At 37.3% G+C, this 23,211-nt stretch overlaps 4 protein-coding genes and 1 pseudogene across 7 annotated transcripts; 3 read left to right on the top strand and 2 right to left on the bottom strand.

Moving 5' to 3' along the window:
• Positions 1-1,395: 1,395 nt before the first annotated feature.
• On the bottom strand, positions 1,396-2,494 carry LOC137728111 (uncharacterized protein At2g29880-like; annotated as a pseudogene).
• Positions 2,495-3,999: 1,505 nt separating this feature from the next.
• On the top strand, positions 4,000-6,269 carry LOC137727903 (uncharacterized). The gene is made up of 2 exons (XM_068466767.1): positions 4,000-4,126; positions 5,411-6,269. The coding sequence occupies exons 1-2, from the start codon at positions 4,117-4,119 to the stop codon at positions 6,154-6,156; spliced, it is 756 nt and encodes a 251-aa protein (XP_068322868.1). The 5' UTR covers positions 4,000-4,116; the 3' UTR covers positions 6,157-6,269.
• A 567-nt stretch (positions 6,270-6,836) lies between these two features.
• LOC137727902 (fructose-bisphosphate aldolase 1, chloroplastic) lies at positions 6,837-9,090 on the top strand. The gene is made up of 6 exons (XM_068466766.1): positions 6,837-7,102; positions 7,414-7,683; positions 7,784-7,893; positions 7,997-8,087; positions 8,236-8,505; positions 8,596-9,090. Exons 1-6 carry the CDS (start codon positions 6,929-6,931, stop codon positions 8,872-8,874), a joined length of 1,194 nt encoding a protein of 397 aa, XP_068322867.1. The 5' UTR covers positions 6,837-6,928; the 3' UTR covers positions 8,875-9,090.
• Positions 9,091-9,608: 518 nt separating this feature from the next.
• On the bottom strand, positions 9,609-13,145 carry LOC137727904 (B-box zinc finger protein 18-like). 4 transcript variants are annotated; one of them, XM_068466768.1, is made up of 6 exons: positions 12,968-13,145; positions 12,123-12,219; positions 11,926-12,041; positions 11,591-11,833; positions 11,266-11,360; positions 9,609-9,860 (listed from the first exon to the last, which is right to left on the bottom strand). In XM_068466768.1, exons 1-5 carry the CDS (start codon positions 13,058-13,060, stop codon positions 11,283-11,285), a joined length of 627 nt encoding a protein of 208 aa, XP_068322869.1. In that variant the 5' UTR covers positions 13,061-13,145; the 3' UTR covers positions 9,609-9,860; positions 11,266-11,282. The 4 variants fall into 4 exon arrangements, with proteins under 4 accessions (XP_068322869.1, XP_068322870.1, XP_068322871.1 ...); XM_068466769.1 differs by having other exon boundaries at positions 11,275-11,360; XM_068466770.1 differs by having other exon boundaries at positions 11,266-11,354.
• An 8,444-nt stretch (positions 13,146-21,589) lies between these two features.
• On the top strand, positions 21,590-22,731 carry LOC137728110 (uncharacterized). The gene is made up of 3 exons (XM_068466992.1): positions 21,590-22,073; positions 22,155-22,385; positions 22,694-22,731. Exons 1-3 carry the CDS (start codon positions 21,590-21,592, stop codon positions 22,729-22,731), a joined length of 753 nt encoding a protein of 250 aa, XP_068323093.1.
• The last annotated feature ends 480 nt before the right edge of the window (positions 22,732-23,211 follow it).

Here is a 23,211-nt window from a genome sequence, read left to right as displayed (position 1 = left end):
AGTTTGAAGGTTTTAGATATGATATGATATTAATAGCAGAAAAAGAAGAATAAATGTATATTTACAGCAAGTCAAAAGTCTGTCATCAGCCATACTGGAAGCCTCAAAATTTCAAAGGAGGAACAGAGGATATGTATTACAAGGTAAAAGAAGAGAGAGAAAGAGATGCAGAGCTAGTAGAAGGCGATGAACAGTATTGGAACAATTTGACAGAAGAAGAGCTGCATAACATCGACAACACGATAGAAGCATGAAAAATTGGTAGCATATAACATAAGTTGAATAACATCATGTAAAATAATGTATTTCCAAGCAAAAAGTCAACATCATTGTGGACCCCGCTACAATAATGAAATAATGGCATAAGACTAAATAAAGAAAAGAGTTTGACCCATTATGAACTTTTCATACAAAAAATATTCTTTTGGTTAAAAATAAATAGTGCTCGGCCATTTTTATTAAAACTCCCTAACAAAAATTCAATAGTTGGCTACATGTTTTTCTTCTAGCAAATCAAATCAACCTATACCAACTTAAAGCTTAGTAACTACTACAATTAAAACTCAAAGATCTTCAATGTTTCATAAGGGGGTGCAGCCAATTTGGATTTTAGATGATTTTAATAGACTTTTTTTTAGTAACAGATTTGAAAGAATTTCAATAGATTTTATAATTCTATATGGATTTGATTTATATGGATTTCCATTATAGATTTCTATGGATTTGTATGGACCTCTTTCATAGATTTCTTAGGATTTTACTCTTACAATATATAAAATGAATTTCTTTCGTAGTACGAAAGAAACATAAAAACTTAGCAGAGAGAACCTTGGTGTAGAAATTGTAATTTCTAACGTAAGAAAATTTTTGTTAGGGGTTTCTCACCAAATATCAATATGCTAGAAATTGCATTTCAAAGAAGAGACCTGATTGGAGTAAAGCTCCAACCTTTAATCACCCATCAAAAGGTTCACAATGCCACCTTACTCCTAAAACCAATATACACCACTAACAATCTACAATAACTTTAGCAACACTTTAAAGCAGAGCAAACTCATTGGGGTATAATTTCAATTCAATCACATATAAGCCAACCAGAAAGACCCACAATTCAGTCACATAATATCATTAATTAAATTAGGGAATTGGTATTAGCACTCCAAAAATCTCATTTGACACTCCAAACTTTCTATAATTAGAAAGAAAAATATATTTGTGAGAAGTGTATAATGAGATTTTTGGAGTGCTAATAACAGTTCCCTTAAATTAAACACATCATTCATTAAACATAATCCAACATAATCTAGTTAGTAAAAAGTATGAATAAGTCAATTAAACATAATCCAAAATAAAACAAACAACTAAAAACTAATGTATCATGAGTTAAATCACATATCATTTCAAATTACAGCGTGTTAAATTTGACCGCTCTTCCAGTGACATCTTCATAAATGCATCCTTTTTGGTTTTAGTATCGAGAAAAACGATCGCTTGATAGCGAGCAGGTTCATCCAAATTTGGGGTTTCCTTGATGGCATCCCATATAGAATTTTGTCTCTCTCTATCCTTATCCCTTTTCTCCAACAGACTATGGACTCCTCGGAAGTCGATGGCAATTGAACCGAGAGTAAGTGAAGTATTTTCCATAATTCTAGCTTGATTAGTGGTCTCAGATGATTTAGTATTCCCTTGGTATTCGGTTTTGTTTCATTTCCTACGGTTGGTGATTGGTGGGGGAATCACTGAGCTAGTGGCTTGAGTGGGTAAGAATGGGGATGATTGATCGAATGATGAAGTTTGGTGTGATGCTTGGTTTTGATTTAGTACAAGGCCCCCATTTTCCTCATCGTAAAACAAGTTTTCTATTCCAACTTGTTCACCTTCCTCTATTCCACCTTGTCTATCTTCCACTACAGAAGTTCTTGCATCAATTTCCTCACCCAATCCCAATGAGTGTTTTCCACTAGCAGCTGCATAGTATGACTTGCAAATCTCCAAAGTCATCACAATATTTTTTTACGAATGCTTCTTTGGTCCGAGTAAGCCTACAATATAAACAAGAAAATCACAATTGTTCAATAAATTATAAGTATACACTCAAGTTACATATAATATTTTAAATAAAAGCCAAGAAGCTCACCCTAAAGTATTCTTCCCAAACTTCGTCATCAACAACAAATCTCTTTGTGTTTGCATCCCACCCAAAGCCAGAGTTGCTTCCCATAAGCTGACTATATTTTTCATATTCTTTCTTAAAATATCTTATTCAACTTGTGTAATGCTTATAAGTTTTATTACACTTTAGTCTTTCATTAAGTACCGGAAGTATTCTTGTTGTCACAATATCTTTGGTTAGCAAGCAATTAGCATCACGCCATCCACGCAATTTAGCTTCAACGAGCAATTGTAACAACACTTTGCTCTCTTCCAAAGTCCAAGCACTATAATCACTCTTGGCCTTCACTTTTCCCATTTCTTGTTGTTCGTCTCCCATTTCTAATTACTAGTATGATGGAAGTAGTAGCAGTAACAAAATCAATTCAGGACATACTTAACAAAAACCATTCGAATATATAATATGCAATGCGTTAATAAAGCAACAAAGCACCTTAATTAACCAAACAATGACAATGAAGAACTGAACACAGATTAAGAACTAAACCCAAATATACTTCTAATAGAAAAGAACAATTCTTGAATTCTCACAGACCACACATATTTAAGAAATAATAAAAACCCATCAAATTTATCCAATCCCCTTTCAACTATTTGGAGTAAAATATCCAAAGTTCCTCTCGGCTGGTTAAAAAGCATGCATATTAGCTATATATATTAGGTTTTCTCTTTTCATTGCATCAAATGTATGGGTTTTTCAGCTATCAAACAGAAAAACAATACGACTGAAAAATAATCAACACAAAAAGCATGAATTCGGAGAAGCTAGGGATACGTGGTATTATATGTGTGTGTGTGTGTGTGTGTGAATTAAATAAGAGAGTAATTGATAAGTACCAATGTAGCAGTAATCTGTGAAACAAATCAACCATACAAGAATTAAACAAGTTGGGAAGAGAAAAGCAATACCTTGAGGGGATAGAGGAAGACTGTTCCACTTCTGTGATGAACGTGAAAAGAAATCACATGGGGGTAGGGTTGGATTCTTGATGGCACTTTGTATTTATACCATTCACTCTCAAATTCCTCAAAATCCCCAACCATTAAAATCCTAATAAATCTTTGACGTTCTTACTATGCCTAGATTTGAATGTATTCCTTAAACTCTTAATCGACTACCCCTTGATTTGGGTGTATTCTTCAAAATCCTCTTAAATCTTAATTTGACTACACCGTGATTTCAGAATCTTTTAAAATCCTCTTTTTAAACTCTAATCGACTACATCCGGATTTTAAATCCTATCAAATCCTAATTTGACTACATCACCCTAAACCTTTAAGTTCAACATCTTTACTTAGTTTTAGGTTTTTATCCAATACAAAGACTACGCGTGTAAAACAAAATCTTTTAAATATCAATATGCAAGTGGTGGTCCAGTTCAGTTTAAGCAGGTTTACAAAGGTTCTAAACTGTAACCAAGCAAAATTATTACGGTTCGATTCAATTTTTGGACCGTTTGACTTTTTCTTTAGTCAAAACCAAACCAAACCAACCAATAGTCTGCACTCAATCTTATAATTAAGTGTTAAGAATTGGGTTCACTTTATTATCGAGTCCCTTGCGTTTATTAAAATATAAATATAAAAATCATTTTACTTATCAATTTTTTCATATCTCATCACTAACACATATAAAATTAGAAAAATTGTGAGTTCCTCTTTACAATCCGTAACCAAATACCTAAAAATTTTGATTTAGATCAACTAAGGGGTAAGTTGATCCAAACGGCTACAAAACTGGACATGCGTATGACGTGGCTCCCAACAACTTTGTCGGGGTAAGAGTAAAACAAAGTAGGACATCCCGGTAAAAGAAAAAGTGAATGAAACCGAATCCGATAGACTTGTAATTCGTATGAATCGTTATTCGTTTCTTGGGTCGTCTTCTTCCTTCCACAGATTCCGTCTGTTTCTTCTCTCCAATCAAAATTAGGGTTCTCAATGGCACAAGGTACGCTCCTCAACCCCTAAATTTTACTCCATCTTCGTCGTTTATTAATTTCACATTCCTGTGAGCTTACGGTTTTTCTTATTTTTTGAATCTGAAAAGGGTTTAGGGTTTATGTTCAATTTTGCTATTTTAGTTCATCTTAATTGTGGATAAGCATCTGAAACTTCAAACTCTACTTCCTGTGGAATGAAAACCTAAAACTTTTTAATTTGAAATCTGTTTTACTTAGTTCAGAAAACAGTAGTCATATGTAAAGTAGAAAATGATATATTGCAGTATATTCCTGTGTGTATTTATGTAAAATGATTGTCTGTGCGTGAATGTTTTGCGTTGATTGTTTTCGTTTTGGTAGTTTTCATTGAAATGTGTGAAAAACCTTCGTCTCGCTTTGTTTTGTAATGGAGAAATAATTTATAGGTGAAACTTAGGAGATGAGAGCAAATTTTGTAACTGATTGAGGCTTAGACATAAAATGATAAAAATGTCCATCGGGACAAATTGGGGTTTGATCGATGCGTAGATTATTGGGTGTAATCATTTGGAGAATTTTTGTGTTTTACTGGTACAGTTAGACATTCTTGCAAAACGCGAGTAGTTTACTCCAAGGTCGAATTTTCAGGGGAATTAGCTTCTAATGTAGAAAACTCCATTCGCCTTCTTGCTTGGTTTGTTTAGTTCCCCTTACTTTATTGGAACTTGCATTTTGAAGCTTTAATTTACTCAACAGAAACCCTCGGACAAACCACAAATATGGATCAGCTAAAAGAAACAGAAGATTGGTTAAGGCACGTTGCGTGCACTACCATTCTATTGTGTTCGTTGTTAATAGCTGTTTCCGTAATCTGTTGGCCTTTTGTTCCAGTATTAGTATGAACTTTCATGTCTGTTGTATTGGTTATATTTTTTTCCGTATTACATGAATATGTGAATATCATGAATGAAGCCATGTTAGGTTTCTCAAGTATGGTCCAAAAAGGCTGTTTCCGATGATGTCTAACCAAGATACTGACGTTCTTCCAAAATGATTGGAAGCTAGGTTTTTTTTTTTTTGTCATTCAGCTTTTTGCGCGAGGAGCTCTTACATTTTTATTTTTGGGTTTTTTTCTTTTTCTCTAAGTTTTCATGTCAGAATGGATAAGGGACATGAAATTTGTATGTGAACATTAAATTGGACGTGTATAATGACAGAATTTAATCACAATCACGTGTCAGCATAAATTGTTTTGTATTTGAAAAAGCGTGGCTTGTACTTATTTCTTCTTACTGTTTCCATTAAATTTGTAGCTATGGATGTTGGAGATGAAGTGAGGGAAGGCAATATTCAGTCTCTTATCATGGATTCCCTAGAGTCTATTAAAAAAGGCGACGTACTTTCTCCAGAAGACAATGCTTGGGTTGATTCGTGCCTGATTAATGAATTTGATGTTTTTGATGACAACTGGGATTCTCTGAAAGGTGCCTTACAAGAAATCCTTAATTCCCAGCCGCCCGAATCACTCAGCTCTTCTGCACTTGTAACTGATGGTTTACCCAGGGGAACCGACATTGAGATACTTCCTTCTCGTGAGAGGGCAGAAACAGAACAACTCCGAAGAAGAATCCGAAATGCTGTTCTTGGTATTGGTGAAGAAGCAGAAAGAAGTGATGAAGATGATGATGATGGTGACATGCCAACTGATGAGGATACGAATAATTTGCAGTCATCAACTTTTACGGGAAATCCTTTTTTGCCAGGTTACAAAGATGACCCGAGAATGACCGAAAACCCTGAGTTAGGAGCCGATATCAGCTCCTCATTATCTGAGATGGAGCCTTCAACTAAGGATATTTTCAGGGTTTGGGATTTGGATGTTCCTGCGGAGGAAGACGACCTGGTAAAGCAGTTGAACAAGGCCCTCGAAGAAAGTTTGCCTCAATCGGTCCCATCAACTTTTGATGATTCTGATGTATGGAAAAGTATGAAAGTAGATTCGGTTGATGATCTAGTTTCTGGGATTGTAGATCTATCTTTGGATCTAAACTCTAGTTAAACATCTTATGTATATTAGGATTTCGTTATTCGTCGTGGTGTTAATAATCGACTTCCCGTTGTTTCACAATTTCACCGAAACACTGAAGAGTTATGAACGAGTTACAGTTCCAATCAAAATAGCTGTAGAAAGTAGAAAGGTTCCTGTTTGTGCAAATCAGCATGAAGGGGCCTTAGCCACCCATCAGCATTGCACACCAACCATGAACCTGCTACTTGGTGAGACCCATTAAATTGAACCAACCTATCGCCGTGGTCTATGTGGCGGGGAAAATCACCAGAACGATCGTCGATGTGGGATTCCCGTCTCGTCGAGCCTTACCTTAAACCGTAGCCATTAGTCAGTAAGAAAGGGGAATGACAAGCAAGAGAGATCATACCATAACAACCTCATATTTACTTCCCCTTCGGAGGGAGGAATCTCTTGAGACGAGTCTCTTTTGGACGCCTCACATTGTGAGCGTCATGCATTTGTCTGTTTGCTCAACTGGTAAAAAGGGAGAGATATGATGGCTGTTTTTTACAAGGTGAGAAAAAATCGTCGTGTCTGAACCACGTACGCAGCCAGCCAAGTCAGCAGGTTATCATCCACACGGCGGGGTGGGATTGGCCGGAGCACAGCAGCCTCAAATTTGACATCTTTGTTACACACAACAGTTATAAATCTAGAGAGTGAGTGCATGTGTGGCAAAGAGCAAGAGAGCTTTGCCATAGGAGATAAGATTATATTAATCTTTGCTCTCTCACTAGGCTGCCGCTCTTTGTAGCTAACAATGGCTTCTGCATCTTTCCTCAAGTCTTCTCCGGTTCTCGACAAATCTGAGTGGGTGAAGGGTCAGACCCTCCGCCAGCCTTCCGCCTCTTCGGTGGTCAGATGCCTCCCCACTGCCCCGTCTGGTCTAACCATTCGTGCCGGTTCCTATGCTGATGAGCTTGTTAAGACTGCTGTAAGTTTTACAACATTTTAGTTGCTATAAGACTTGTACAATATCATTATTCTCTCTAGAATATATACGCAAGAAAATCTGAAAATCTTGAAATGTTATCTTGTTAAAACAGTTCGACACGTTTCTAGACTCGTAATCTGAACTATTGTCTATTGATAAGCTAGATTTTTGTTTGAACATGCGGTGCAAGTTGATAGTCTGATAACGTAATATGCTAAACTGTTTTAGTCACGAAAAGTTTTATCTTTAAATTGCACCTTTGCCTGTTGAGGTCTGAATTTGATGAGGTGTGGTTTTTGTTTTGGGTATAGAAAACTGTTGCATCCCCAGGCCGTGGAATCTTGGCCATGGACGAGTCCAATGCAACCTGTGGCAAACGTCTTGCCTCAATCGGGCTAGAGAACACTGAGGCCAACCGCCAAGCCTACCGTACCCTCCTTGTGACCGCCCCGGGCCTTGGCCAGTACATCTCAGGTGCCATTCTCTTCGAGGAGACTCTCTACCAATCCACCGTTGATGGAAAGAAGATCGTTGATGTGCTCGTTGAGCAAGGCATCGTCCCTGGGATTAAAGTCGACAAGGTAAGTCATAATTTTACATACCAAGCAAACATTACTTTAATGTAAGCATAGTATTAGTACACAAACTTATGGTTGCTGCATATTCTGATTAAAACAACAGGGTTTGGTGCCCCTAACGGGTTCCAACGATGAGTCATGGTGCCAAGGTCTTGATGGTCTTGCCTCTCGCACAGCTGCCTACTACCAGCAGGGAGCTCGTTTCGCCAAATGGTAAGGATAAAATCTCCATGTTATGACGGTAATTATATTCTAGCTCATTAAGGTAGATCGATGACAATCAAATGTAACATCATTACCAACTCTGATGAACTAGGCGTACCGTTGTGAGCATCCCCAATGGCCCATCAGCTCTTGCAGTAAAGGAAGCAGCATGGGGTCTCGCCCGCTACGCTTCCATTGCTCAAGTAAGAGAACTGATATCCTATGCAAGTTATGATTTCAAAATTGATTGACTAATTTCTATTAAGTTGCTACTTAGACCACAGGGTTTTGTTTTGTGTCTAGTTAGGATGTGTTTCTAATTGAGAAAGTGTTTGCTTCTTGATTCTTTAGGACAGCGGGTTGGTCCCAATTGTCGAGCCAGAGATCTTGCTTGATGGTGAACACACCATTGAAAGGACTTTCGAAGTCGCCTTGAAGGTCTGGGCCGAGGTTTTCTTCTACCTAGCTGAGAACAACGTCTTGTTCGAGGGTATCCTCCTCAAGCCAAGCATGGTTACTCCTGGTGCTGAGGCCAAGGAAAGAGCCACCCCTCAACAGGTTGCTGACTACACCCTCAAGCTACTCCACAGGAGAATCCCCCCATCTGTCCCGGGAATCATGGCAAGTGTTTGAAAAACTTGATGCTAATTAAGTGTTTCTGTGATGAGAATATATCATGTACTGATGTTGGAATTGTGTTTTGTTGAGCAGTTTTTGTCCGGTGGACAATCTGAAGTTGAAGCAACCCTCAACTTGAACGCGATGAACCAATCACCAAACCCATGGCACGTGTCGTTCTCCTACGCCAGAGCTCTCCAAAATACCTGCCTGAAGACATGGGGAGGCAGACCGGAGAACGTGAAGGCAGCTCAGGATACTCTGCTCATCCGTGCCAAGGCCAACTCACTTGCACAGCTGGGCAAGTACACCGGAGAGGGAGAATCAGAGGAGGCAAAGAAGGAATTGTTTGTCAAGGGCTATGTGTACTAAGTAATTTGCACCGACGCTGTAGATGATGAAGAACAAAGGGAAGATGATGATGGTGATGTTAATGGAAGAACCAGACATGCATCTCTAATGTGTGTAATGCTTTATAGCCATGAAAGACTATTTTTGTTGAACATTTTACGTACTTTTTAGCAACTTAATAAACTTCTTGATGATGAGTGTTAGCCGGTAGTTATTCAACCAGATATTACAATGCTTGTGATTTGCATCTTCAGTTCATTAATTAACCTCAACCCCGAAAAAAGCTCGAATTTTTCAGTGATTTCTCCCACTCTAAATAAATAGTTGAATCATTTGACTATATCATAATCTACCAAGATAACCTGGTTCGAATCATTAGAACACATCATAGGATACATCCCCGTCATGTGTTTCTCGGGATAAGCCTTCAACTTGGGCTCTCAGGAGAAAATGTTTTCCGCACATGTTGCATGAAACGGGTGCCCCACATTCATGGTTGTATGGTAGCACATGACGTAGAGAACGTGTGACGCCCATTTCATGCAACAGGTGCTGCAGGAACGTTTCTCTCCCTCCTTGGATCACCTTCGTGCATAAGCACTCTGGTAAGAAGCTAAAATAGATTTAGTAATCCCGATTAAATTCTCATTTGAAAGCCAAATCACGAGTTTTGGGAAAAGCAGCCAAATTCATTTGAAGTTGGTTCACATTTTCTTCCTCAGATTTTTAAAAATGTCATCGCAGCGCAAGACCAATGTCAACAACGGTATTGCATTTCGATAACATACACATTGAACAAACTGTACTAATAACTCACTTGTCTGTCTTTCAAGCGATACACATTGCTTTCGATAATACAGAGGTAGAGATTTTCTTCATCTAATCTACTTTGCACAATGAACGTGAGAGACTGATGCTGATCCAAAGAAAACGGAAAAGGTACAAGTAAGAATACAAGTGCACAGGTCAACAATCAAGATTCTGCAACGGTAATTTGTCCAGACCATCTGCAGCCACAATGTAGAGGAAGAGAAGGGTTAGTAAAATTCTCGGACAATGATGAAGAAGAACAAAGGTAATCTCGTTAGTTCAAAAACATGACCAGACAGAAAACAGAAATACAAATAGATGGGAATCTTAAACAAGTTGTTTATGTCTACACTCCACCAATTTCAAAACAAGTAACGATACATATACAGCATATTCAAACCTTTGAAGATAAACTGAGTAACTTATTTTCTCCCCCGACTTATCTTTTCTTTGATCAAGGAAACAGTATAACGGGAAGCCAATGCAATCTCCATTTCTTTATTTCTACCAAACCTTTAAAGACTGTAAGGCTAACATGCAAAGTGGAGGGAGAAGGCGGCCGCTCATATTCAGTTTTGGTTCAAAGATATACCATGAGTTTCACATCATATGTGAAATGAAGAAAACAAATCCGCACAAAAACGACAATTCAAAGAGAGATATATGATTCATTCATAAAGCCTATGTGTTTGAGAAAATTCTCTTCTATCAAACCAGACTACTAGCAGTCAGATGTAAATAAAGTATACTCTGGGTTCCCTTATTAAGCTGACTTTTTGACAGCAAACAGATGACCTATGCATATGTTATGTCATCATGGATTCATTATTGTCATCTTATAGCTGAATCTTCCAGGTGAAGCATACAGCGGCACACAGGTTAGGGCTCACCTATCTAATTAACACCAACTTATGTACTTGCTTAGAAAACTATTGCCAATTTGTAATTTTTTTTTTATGTCATTTGATTATATGGAACCCTGCCCTTCCCACAAATGCGTAATGGGTGCAATTTCCTTATAATGTCAACCATCTGTCTGAGTTCAAACTTATCATCCAAGTTCCTTGGGAAAAAAATGCATTACCAAGAGAAATTTGAGTTTTTTTGTAAGCCTTAATTGTAACATTTTCTGCTAGCAATTAAAGTTGCTCAAAACCAAATATGGACTGCTTGGCACAAATGGATGGGTAGTTGGGTACCTAGAGAAAACAGTTTACATCACTTTAGTTTATTGACTCAAGTCCAAGAACACATGCCCACACTTGTTTATGTTGCATTCAAGAGTGAAAAGTATGGTAACCGAAAGTACGGTTCTTTGGGCCTGGTATAAAAAAAATCCCTCCTTGTTAGTGACCCAATATAAGAAAAGTTTCACTCATTTTCTAGCATTTTGAAAGCAAAAGTCTAATGCAAATACCCATGTATTTTACATAAGCATGTGCAAACCATTGATCTGAATAATCCTCTTCTTCTCTGAATTTAAACATATCAAAGTCATGCTAGAGAATTTTTCTCAGCTAAAAGCAACAATTTAACTTCGCACAAGAAGATCTTGAAAACATAAAACAAATGGATGAGGACAATGAGATATGCCAAATGTACCTCACTCACTTTCCAGGCTACTTTCTGAAGGATCGAACAGGAACGACACTTGCAGATTCATCATTCACACCATTGAGAATTCCCACACCCTGTTCCTAAATACGACAGCCAGATAAATATTGTTTTGATTAGTCAGAATGCTTATAGTGTGCAAATAATTAAAGGAACAGAAATACAGCTCACAACATTCAAACTGCACGTCATAATGCATGTTCAGAAGACAAAGAATGCCTTGTTACTAAGAAAAGAATATGCCTTATTAAAGAACCAGAACCAGATAGTAAAATCAACATGTGGATATAAATATATATATATATAGATATACCTGGTTAGTTGAAGCTTGACCGTGTATTCTTTGGGGCCTGGTATTAAGATCAATGGGTGTATTGTCCATCTTGTAGTCACCATCAATATTGTTGTCTAGGACTGCAGTTGGAGAGACATTGTGATTATGTTGATTCTCTCCTGTTTTTAAATCAGGCAGCTGATTTTGGTCCCTTTGTACCTTCTTTTGGTCAAGTGGTTGAAGCCCTAGTTCCTCTGAATGGCCAAGCTTATTCCCTGGAAACTATAGAGAAACGCCCCAAGAGAGAAAAGAAATTAATCTCTGGAGGTCTATATATAAAACCTTAACCGGAACTCTCCAGCAGAGAGACAAACCTCAACTCTCTGCCTGAAGAGGAGATACCTCCCGTGGGTTCTTTTCCCACCGACATGTACAATCATATCACACTGCAGGCAAAGAGAACTACCATCTACCTCACAGTAAAAGAACGCTACATGTATGTTTTCAAGGGAAAATAAGTTTAATATAGCTCACAAAAACTAAAAGTTTAAAATATTGAAGTCTAGCATACCAGGTGCATTTTCGCAAATATCACAGCAAGGAACGTCACTAGGTGTGGCTATCCCAACCCGTACATGTCTATTGGCAAGTTTATTACACAGATGGACCTGCAATTCCAACACAGAGAACAAAATCATGCCTCTACTATAATTTGACAGGAGAGCTATAAAGGCAAAAGAGCGAAAGGGCTAATAATTTAAATAAGCAAGGCAAATGTTCAGTAGTCATGATTTCCATAAACACAAATGGCAGCAAAACTTCAACATTAAGAAGCACACGCTAGACACATGATATTCGAACCACGCTACATTCAGATAGCAAGCCATCACCAATCACTTCTCTAACCAAACATCTCAAAATTCATGACTAATATGAACTGTTGATTATGTTAACCTATCTCACTTTCACAAATCCAGAAAGTATAGTATGACTCTAACAGCATCTGGTGCTCATAATTTGATACGAAACATCGTATACTCGCCCGACAAGTACAACCAGTAAGCCCAATCATGCTGAATACGTTGTGATTTGTCAGGCAACAATATATCACAATAGCCAGAGTAGTGGATTGCCCTGGTGGTTAGGCTTTCCTCTTCCACCCACTACGTCCCGAGTTCAAAACCCTACCCCCGCCCCATTAGTGTAGATTAATGTAGAATATTCCGCTTGTCCAAAAAACCCAACAACCTGTGATTTAGCTTGCAATAATCAAAATCAAGATTAACAATCAGAAAACAGACCTACAAAATTCCCGAAAGCTTGCAAATTTTTAGTGCTAAAATCATTGGAAGGATCATATAACCAAAAGTCAATGCTTGCATAAATAAAAGCAAAGGGAAAGAAGAAATGAACAACCTTTTCGTCGCAGGAACGGCAGAGGGCGGCCTCGTCGGCGGCGCAGAAGAGAATGGCAGCAGCGCTCTCGCACACATCACAAAGCGTTCGCATTCTGTCTTCCCACTTGTTCTCATCCCTCCTTCCTCCTCCAGAAAGCCATTGATTTTCTGGTTTCCTCAGAGACGGGCAAAAGACAAAAGGGGGTGAGGGAAGGAGGAGAAAATGGAGTCACTTTATATATAGATAGTGGACAGCTGGTACTTTGCAAACGTGACGTTGACGTGTATGACAATTTGGGTTTTTTCTTTTTTTTTCTTTTTCTTTGATTTCCTTACTATTTATGGAAAATGTGTTTCTCATGGTGGCTCCACTTCAATTTTCACTTCAAATTAAATTCTTCCACTACCAATTAATGGAAGTAGAGATGTGGACTTGCTTTCAAGGACCTTGCCCAATCATTGAAATTAAAATTCTTTTCGCGTTTTTACTTGTATCATTTTTGAACTTTTTTTTTATACTATTGCAGTCTTAACGAATATAGTTAAATTATAATACATTGAAAATATACGCAAGATAACAAAATTCATATAAATTACAACTTAGAAAAGCTACATAAACAACTAAAAAACTCACATCACCATGCTTAAGTTTATATCAAGTCAAGCCCAAATGGCCTAAAACTAGCTAAAACTCTAACAAGTATAACGGTCATGGCCACGAGTTAGTCTTCAGTAGTCATAATTATTGGGTAGTTTGGCTTTATATCTATTAGATTGGCAAATAAGCAAAAAAAAATATTTCTTGAATTCATTCATGATCATTTATTTTCCGTACTATTGAACAGTCCGGAGTATGAAGAAAAATTGCATCACGACATGAAGTAACTTCATCCACAAACTCCATCTAAATTTGGGGTGAATCTGGAAAATTATGGTCTTCGACTGTGTGATATAGCAATAAAGTCTTCCAAAAGCAGAGTAATACTGGATGGGAATTAAAAAAAAAAAAAAAAAAAAAAGATTTTATGGGAAGGATTGAATTGAAGAGAAGTAGGAAACAAAGAAAGATGATTAATTACTCAAATATGAGCATCGCACGACCAAGTCGCCACCAAGGAAATGCTATACAAGGGATTAATTCAAAAGCCAAAAAACCAAAGAAAAGCTGGAAAGTTGAGAAAGCAGAGTTTGTGCTACTCAATTTTGACAAACTTTTGAGTATGTTGGTAAATACATACACATCAAACAAATAAGGAGTTGTTGTATGCATTTCAAACAATTAAATATACAAAAGAGAAAATGTGTTGAGGGAAATGAAAAATGACTTTTTTTTTTCTCGAGATAATAGCATTTCTCATGAATAAAAGCCGCCCCCACCCCCAACATGCATACACAATTCTTGTTTGTCTACTCTTCTAAAGATAATCGTCTTGTAGTATGTGTGAGATTCTTAGCATAAGTAAATAGAAGTCACTACTGTTTGGTGGCCTTGTATAAAACTTATCACAAGTTTTTACAATGCATTAACACTTAGAACTTGTTTGGAACTGCTTCTCTAAAAACCACATGTTTTTTAAACACTTTTGTTAAAAATGCTTTGGATAGAAACGCCTTAAAAATCACTTCACTCCTTTTCTCTCTTAAAATCGCTTAACAATCTACAACTTTGCCCGAATAGGGGTTTTTGATTTCACACATCCCTTTAGCCTCACCCTCATCCATCTATTATTGTATTTGTATATATTTGCAAGGGTTGGTGAAGGCTATTTGGATCTAGCGACTATCTCTTGGTTCGACTTTCCTGATAATGAATTCTGGTTGTGATCTACTTTTGGTTGCGGGTTTGTAACTTTTGTGTTGCAATGTCTTGGTCGAAATGACCACTTGGTTGTTTTCTCTAGTGTGGCTGCCTTGATGGCTGCTGGCAAGGCATTTGTGGCGGTGGCGGTAGTTGAAGTCTGCATTTGGGGGATAGGAATTAGGGTTCTTTTAATTTCTTTTTCTTTTTTTCTTATTGGGTTGGGCTCTTTGTGCATTTGGATTTTCTCAATATGCGTTCGGTTTTTGCCTTCCTTTGGGGTAGCCCTAGTAACTCTTCTTTCAGTTAAATGAATGTTAATGTTTTATGAAAAAAAAGGGATTAGGATCCAGAGACAAAGTTTTTTGACAAATATTTCTGCATTCTATTTCAACCGTAGATTGCATAACATCCAAGGGTTTTAAATAAAGAAAATAGAACTTTTTTTTTCTGATGAAAAAAAAAATTGAAGGAAAACTGATATAATTACCCTAATCTGAAATTCTGAATAACATAGTTTGAAGTTTGAAATTCAAGAAGATAAGAGCAGATGTAAATGAGAATTTTTTTTTTTTTGAACAAATGATATTTTGTGGTTAGTAATAATGTGATTCAAATTCGTATTTAGCAAGAATCGAACTAAATGACGTACATGAAAAATAATTAGCCATGACATTAACAATTCGCAGCAGTTTTCATAAGATAATTATATGAAATAGAAATTACCCTTTGATATCAAGACGTTCTTGGATTGACAATGAAATTTTCTTGACCGCGACATAATTATTATTATTTTCTTGACCATGACATAATTATTATTTTTTTTAACAAACGGTATTATCTACATTAAGAGTGGGCTAAGTCTCGCAATGGGCTAGCAATAATGTAGTTCAAATTCGTCTTTGACGAGAAACGAATCTAAGACCTCTTATTTACAAATGAAGAAAAATACTACCAAACCTTAATATTAAGTGACGACATACTTATTAATTGAAGCATCAAGGAATACATATCAAGATTGATCAGTTAAAATGTACTTAAATTTTTTGGGTAAAAAAGGCACGATCGGCAAGAGTTCGTGCACAAAATCTAATCATTCAACCCAAAAAAAGGTCATTCGGTTGAGAGAGATAACTCCACCATGGATGATTAACAGATTGTCTTCCTATCATAAAACTCAATTTTTGTCTTCCTGTTTTTCTCAGAGGTAGATTGTTTGCCCTTCTGTTTAGGTGTCATTCCCATCCCTTTCTATTTGTGCGGTCACAGTTAAGTCACGTTAACATTTTATATTCCTATTGCTTTTTGTCATATTATCTCTATAAAAAAATCAATATAAAATGTTAACATAATTTAACCGTGACCGTACAAAATATGAAGGAATGGGAAGGGCACCCAAACAGAATGGCAGACAATCTGCCTCCGTTTTTTCTCCTTTCACTCGAGTATGGAAGAAGAGTAACGATGACATTCAGAAGAGGAAGGCAGGAGATGTTTTCAAATGTTTAACCTAATATTATTTTGTGATAATATTTTCAATTAAAATTGGTTTTCTTTTTTTTTTTCTTTTTTTTTTTATAATAAAAGTTTGAATCTGTTTTTATTTTCATGTCATTGCCACTTTATATCTAAACTATCCTTTAATTAATTTTAGGCATTTTTTTATAATCACAGTTGTGACATCTCACATCGTCCACAGGAGTGATCCGTAAATGTATATTTTCATCCCTACCTATCACGAGGCCTTTTGGGAGCTCACTGGCTTCGGGTTCCGTAGGAACTCCGAAGTTAAGCGAGAAGGGGGCTAGAGCAATCCCATGATGGGTGACCCACTGGGAAGTTGCTCGTGAGTTCCCAAAAACAAAACCGTGAGGGAATGGTAAGCCCAAAGCGGACAATATCGTGCTGCGGTGGTGGAGCGGGCCCGGGAAGTGATCCGCCCCGGGTCAGGATGTGACAATTTGGTATCAGAGCCTAACCCTGGCCGCATGTGTGCCGACGAGGACATCGGGCCCCTAAAGGGGGTGGATTGTAACATCCCACATTGCCCAGGGGAGTGATCCTTATATGTATTTCCCCATCCCTACCTAGCACGAGGCCTTTTGGGAGCTCACTAGCTTCGGGTTCCGTAGGAACTCCGAAGTTAAGCGAGAAATGGGCTAGAGCAATTCCATGATGGGTGACCCACTGAGAAGTTGCTCGTGAGTTCCCAAAAACAAAACCGTGAGGGAATGGTAAGCCCAAAGCGGACAATATCGTGCTATGGTGGTGGAGCGAGGGCAGGAAGTGATCCGCCCCGGGCCGAGATGTGACAATTTGGTATCAGAGCCTAACCCTGGCCATGGTGTGCCGACGAGGACGTCGAGCCTCTAAGGGGGGTGGATTGTGACATCCTACATCACCCAGGGGAGTGATCCTTATATGTATATTCCCATATCTACCTAGCACGAGGCATTTTGGGAGCTCACTGGCTTCGGTTTCCATGGGAACTCCGAAGTTAAGCGAGTAGCGCGCGAGAGCAATCCCATGATGGGTGACCCACTGGGAAGTTGCTCGTGAGTTCCCAAAAACAAAACCGTGAGGGAATGGTAAGCCCAAAGCGGACAATATCGTGCTATGGTGGTGGAGCGGGCTCGGAAAGTGATCCGCCTCGGGCCGGGATGTGACAACAGGCACTACGCGTCCCTAAAAGTATGTTGTTTTAGTTGATATTTTTTACTCACAGGCGCTACGTGCCTCTAAAAGTTTTTTAAATTTGTAATACTTGATAATAAATCGTGATACATACTAAACTTCTTTTTTTTTTTTTTTTTTAAATGGATACTAAACTTCTTGATTATCAATCTTTTTGTAACATGTCTTTCTAAATAAAAGAAAGTGAATGATGATAAAAGTTACGAATTTGTCACCTTATTTGCTTGGGGTATCTTGTTCAATATTATCTCTTTGTAATACAAGCTTTGTATAAACATTATTTTAATAACAAATTCAAGAACAAGATACCCCAAACTACCAATAAGAAGGTGAAAAGACAATTTCGTATTTTACCATCAAATAAAATTATAGACAATAATGTAATTTTGCACACACTAAATTTTTTTTCTACTCTTTCATTCATATGTCATTATAGTATATCTCCAATTCCAAAAGAATAAAAAATAAAAATAAAACCTACCCCGCGTAGGCCCTCTGTCCCTTTCCAACTTCTCTCTTTCAAGTATACTTTTCTTTTTAAATCTTTAATATTAGAGTGTGATATCCACACACCTTTTTTAACTTCTCACACATCCTTCTAATTTTCGGCCGTCGGATCAGATGAAATGAAGAAGATCAACAGACATAAATTAACAAGAGGTGTGTGAGAAGTAAAAAAAAAGGTGTATGGATAGCACATCCCTTAATATTTACATTTACACACACATAGGGTGTGGACTTTATCTAGAATTAGTTTAAAAATAGAGAAAATTGTAATAATGATTTATCAACAAAAAATTTGTTACCATTAATCCCTTAATTTATTAAAATGTGCAACTATAATCATTTTCATCAACTCAGTTAGAACTTCCATCAAAATAAGTCACGTAAAACACACGTGAGGCTAAATCAAGGAGCAAATACGAAAAACCAAATGAGAAAAATTGTAGCAATAGTCCCTCAACTTTAATCCAATTGTAGAAATGGTCCCTCAACTTTAACCAATTGAAGAAACAATCTCTCAATTTTAACCCAATTGTAGCAATGATCATTTCAACATTACTCATTTTGACAGAACTATGACGGAGTTGACGAAAAAAAATCATAATTTCACGTTTTGATGTGTTAAAGTTAAAGAATCATTACTACGAATTTCTTTTAAAGCCATCTACGTTGACATATATTTTAGACCATTGAATGCAACTAGATCTATATCCAAATCTCGACCTGTTAAAATACACTATATATAATTAGTTAAGACCAACAAAATGGGGTGCAGAGGTGTGTTAGTGCGAAGCATCTGGAAGACCAAAACTGATCCACACACCAAGATTTTGGTTCCACGGGTTGTTTAGTGGTACACCCACTTGTTCATAGCCACAAGTTCGGAAACACCAAACGTGAGCCATGTATTGAAAGCTCCTTCGAATCCATTTCAAGCCACTTATCTCATATCTTCATTGACCCACGTGTCAACTTTTTTAAAGGTCTCTTTATAGTTAATCAAATTATTTAAATATAAGTTTTATCAAATGATCGTTTGTGGCCAAGAGGAGTACAACTCAATGACATTTTAAAATTAAGGATTTCAACACTACCTTCTAGTGTGTTTGAATGATGAACTTGGTGGTTAGAAGTTTGATCGAGGAATGAGATGAAATTTGTGAATTTCTACACAAATTTAACTGCAACTTTAGGGTTTAAACTTTCAATATACTAATATATACGAAATAAGCAATACTTAGGTCTACAATTTATGATTCAAAAAAATTGAGAATTAAGGGGCCGCTTGATAAAATTTTCGTTTTCAATTTTTGTTTTCACTTTTTTTGAAAACTAAACCATTTTTTATTTGGTAACCACTTTAATTTTTCAGTTTAAAATAAAATGAAAACTAAAAACCAAGTTCTTGAGTTTTCAAAAATTGACCTTGAGTTTTGACTTTTTGGTTTTCTATTTTAATTTTTTTTTAACTCAAAATAGTAACCAAAACAAGGTTTCAGTTTTCAATTTTTTAAAAAGTGAAGACTGAAAACCAGAAACTAAAAAATAAAAACAAAATAGTTTCCAAACGGCTCTTGAATTATATACACGGTCATTTTTTTTAAGTAAAAATATACGATGGTTTATTTTCTAGAAGGAAAACAACATTTACAAAGAAACACTCCTCGAACACGAAAGGCTACAAAAAATATAAGGTAGTTGACGTCTCATTCATTACAAACTTTATCACTCATGACTTCATTTTATTTTTTAGTAGAGCAATAATATTAGTTGGTTAGATGTTAGCTATTAAAGGTAAGGGGAACCGAACCCGCACCAAAGTGCATAGGCATGATTGCTTTTCGCTTTTGTAGTAAAGCGTCATCTACTCATTCATGACTTCAATCATTCCAAGTAAATTAACATGGTGTAAAATGAGACTATGAACCGAGCTATAGGGCTCCAAACATGAGACCCAAGAGCCAATCATGAATGCCAAACCTCTAATCTAAGCCATGACCCCCAAATCACGACCGATGAATTGTAAATGCTTTAAATTTGCCATAAGAGTTATTGAAACTTGGGTGTGGATATAAATTTATGTAGGGACGTGATTAAAATTATAGATGCTCGTTTTATTTTCTCTATAAGAAATGATAAATACACGCTCTTTTTAGCCTCTAACACAACTTTGTTTATTATTTCCGTTGTTTATGTTGATTTATTCAATTTGATGATTAAAAAATAAAGAATAATGAAAAATAATCTTCCTTTCTCTATTTCATTTTGGTGCTATAGAAATTTCAGGCCGGAGAAGTTTTCTACATTCTGGGCTGCTGAATTGTGGACCGGCCTAGCTCCTTGCCTTTGTTGGTGGGGGCCCTGGAAGGAAACTGGAAAGGGAGACAGCCAGTGGAAGTGGTGAACAAGTTGATCTTTATGGGCTCTCATAAAGAATCGACGGGCCTATTGTAAAAACTGTGGAAAATTTAATTCAAAATGAATTAAATTATTTTATGCGAATGAAAATTATATTTGACGAGTTGTGAATATTTATGAATAAAGTTGTGATTGTTCAGTTAAATAGAAAATGTGCAACATTTGCCTTTTAATTGAAGAGATACAAGACTTTTACAGATATATAAAGCCCTCACCATATTCAGTAAATTTTGGGTACATTACATAAAATTATTTTAATTATGAGTCGAATCACAATCTTATACCTCATGTTTTTAACATTATAATGTCATACCTCAATTTATAAATTTATTGTAATGTTAGACATCCGTTAAATTTTCTGTTATTTAACTGTTAAATGATGATGTGACAGGAGTGAGGCCCACTCATCACCCAACTGAATTTAAAAAATTAATTAAATATTAATAAGTAAAGTTTTTTTATATAAAAAATTCAAATTAATTAAACAACCATATCTCTCTCTTCGCGCCTCTCCCCCTCTTCTCTCTTTCGTCGCTTCTTGATGGGCTTCCTCTCTGTCTACATTCGCCGTTGCGCCGAGTCCTCTGACATGGCATTCACCTGAACTCGAGGATCTGACTACCGTATGAGCTTCTAGCCAGCGATTCCTGGACCTGGCGATGATCGTGAGTTTCCTAATCCTCGTCTACTCTGCCTTCAAGGTTCTTGTTGAAGGAGATCGAGCTAAGAATGGAATGTAGAATCTGTCAATATTGTAAATGACTTGTTTCCTTATTTGTAGATGACTTAGCTTGATTGTACGAACCATATTAGGATGCTTCTGTAACTATAAGTTGGTGGCTCCACCTCTTGAGTAAATACAAATCAATTGCATATCAATTTCTTACATGGTACTAGAGCATTGATCTGGGCAACACAACAAAACCCTAGCCGACCTCCATGGCAGAGAACAAACCATCAGGCACGGCTTCGGGAACAAAGTGGGATAATCCCAATCACCAACTATACCTTCATCATTCAGACCAACCTGGTGCTATCCTTGTGCCGCAGCCCTTGGTTGAAGATAATTACAGCACATGGAGACAATCCATGACTATGGCCTTAACGGTCAAGAACAAAATCGGACTCGTGGACGGTTCGATCGTGGAGCCGAATGGATAGGATCCAAATGAATGGCAGTAGTGGAATCGTTGCAATAAATTGGTCCAAACTTGGCTGCTAGGGTCGATGTCGAAAGACATCGCCAGCAGCGTGATTAATTGCAAGAATGCTAGGCAGATGTGGCTGGAATTGCAAGAGAGATTCTCACATGTGAACGTGGTTCAACTGTTCAATATCGAGAACGAGATTCATGATTATGTGCAGGGAAGTATGTCTGTGGGATCTTACTTCATGAAATTGAAGGGACTATGGGACGAACGTGATGCTTTGTGCACCTTCCCGATCTGCACCTGTGGATCGGTCAAGGAAGTGGCTGCATACTTGGACACGCAGAAGACCATGAAGTTTCTTATGGGTCTCGGTGAATCATATGCAAGTGTTCGTAGCAACACTTTACTGCAAGATCCTTTACCAACCGTGAACAAAGCATACTCTCTTGTACTACGACATGAAAAACAATCGGAAGTAACCACGAATAAAGCTCAGGCACAACCAGATGCGGCTGTGTTTGCCTTGAGAAGATCGAGCCGTGAAACCGAAGGAGAAAAGGGTGAGTTGAAGTGCACCAAGTGCAACAAAACAAACCACACTACCAAGAATTGCCGTGTACACCTAAAATGTGCATTTTGAGGATGGAAGGGTCATACGGCCGATTATTGCCGCAAGAAGAAGGCAGCGGCTGAGGCTGATCATGGTATCGTGATTTCCAGAGGGAACCAAGCAGCAACATATCTGACGGAGAAGAAGGAGATGAAATTCCCATTCACTGCTGAAGAATGCAAACAAATATTGAGTGTGCTGCAAATCAAGTCTTCCTCCGCTAATCATGTTGGTAATTCCACAACCCATGAAGAACTTTCAGGTAAAACTTTTTCACTCAACTCTAATGGCAAACAAAGTACTTGGATTTTGGACAGTGGCTGCACGGACCATATGATCTATGATCCCAACCTGTTTTCTACTTTAAGGCTGGTCACTAATCACACTGTAGAAATGCCAAATGGGTCTGTGGCCCCAGTGACCCACATTGGCAAAGTCATATTGTCCCCCAATCTCATCCTTGAGAACGTTTTGTGTGTCCCGTATTTCAAATTGAATTTAATTTCAATTAGCAAGTTAGCCAATTCATCTTGTATAACCATCTTTTTTAACCAATTTTGTATTATACAGGACCTACATTCGGGGATGATGATTGGGACGGGAATTGAACGGGAGGGCCTCTACTATCTCGATCGCACCAAGAAAGGAACATGCAATTAGGCACAAAAATCCAACCCAACCCTTTGGCACCAACGTCTTGGACACCCATCTTCCAGAGTTCTTCCATTATTCTCTTTTTTCAATTTTAAACAAGCCTCTTGTGATACTGACAAGTGTGCAATATGTCATTTGGCTAAACAAACCAAACTTCCTTTTCCTTCAAGTTCAATTACTACTCATTCTTGTTTTGATTTAATTCATATTGATATATGGGGTGGTTATAAAATTGCTTCCATTTCGGGTGCAAAATATTTTCTTACTATTGTTGATGACTACACTCGATGCACATGGATTTACCTTATGAAACACAAGTCTGATGCTAGGACTCTTCTAGTTAATTTCATCAATTTGATTGCCACTTAATTTGATTCCCCAATTAAGATCATACGTAGTGACAATGGCCCTGAATTCAAACTTGGGAACTTCTA

Source organism: Pyrus communis, chromosome 3, assembly GCF_963583255.1.
Source record: "Pyrus communis chromosome 3, drPyrComm1.1, whole genome shotgun sequence".
Taxonomy (NCBI): Eukaryota; Viridiplantae; Streptophyta; class Magnoliopsida; order Rosales; family Rosaceae; genus Pyrus; species Pyrus communis.
This window is presented reverse-complemented; position numbering and strand designations above follow the sequence as displayed.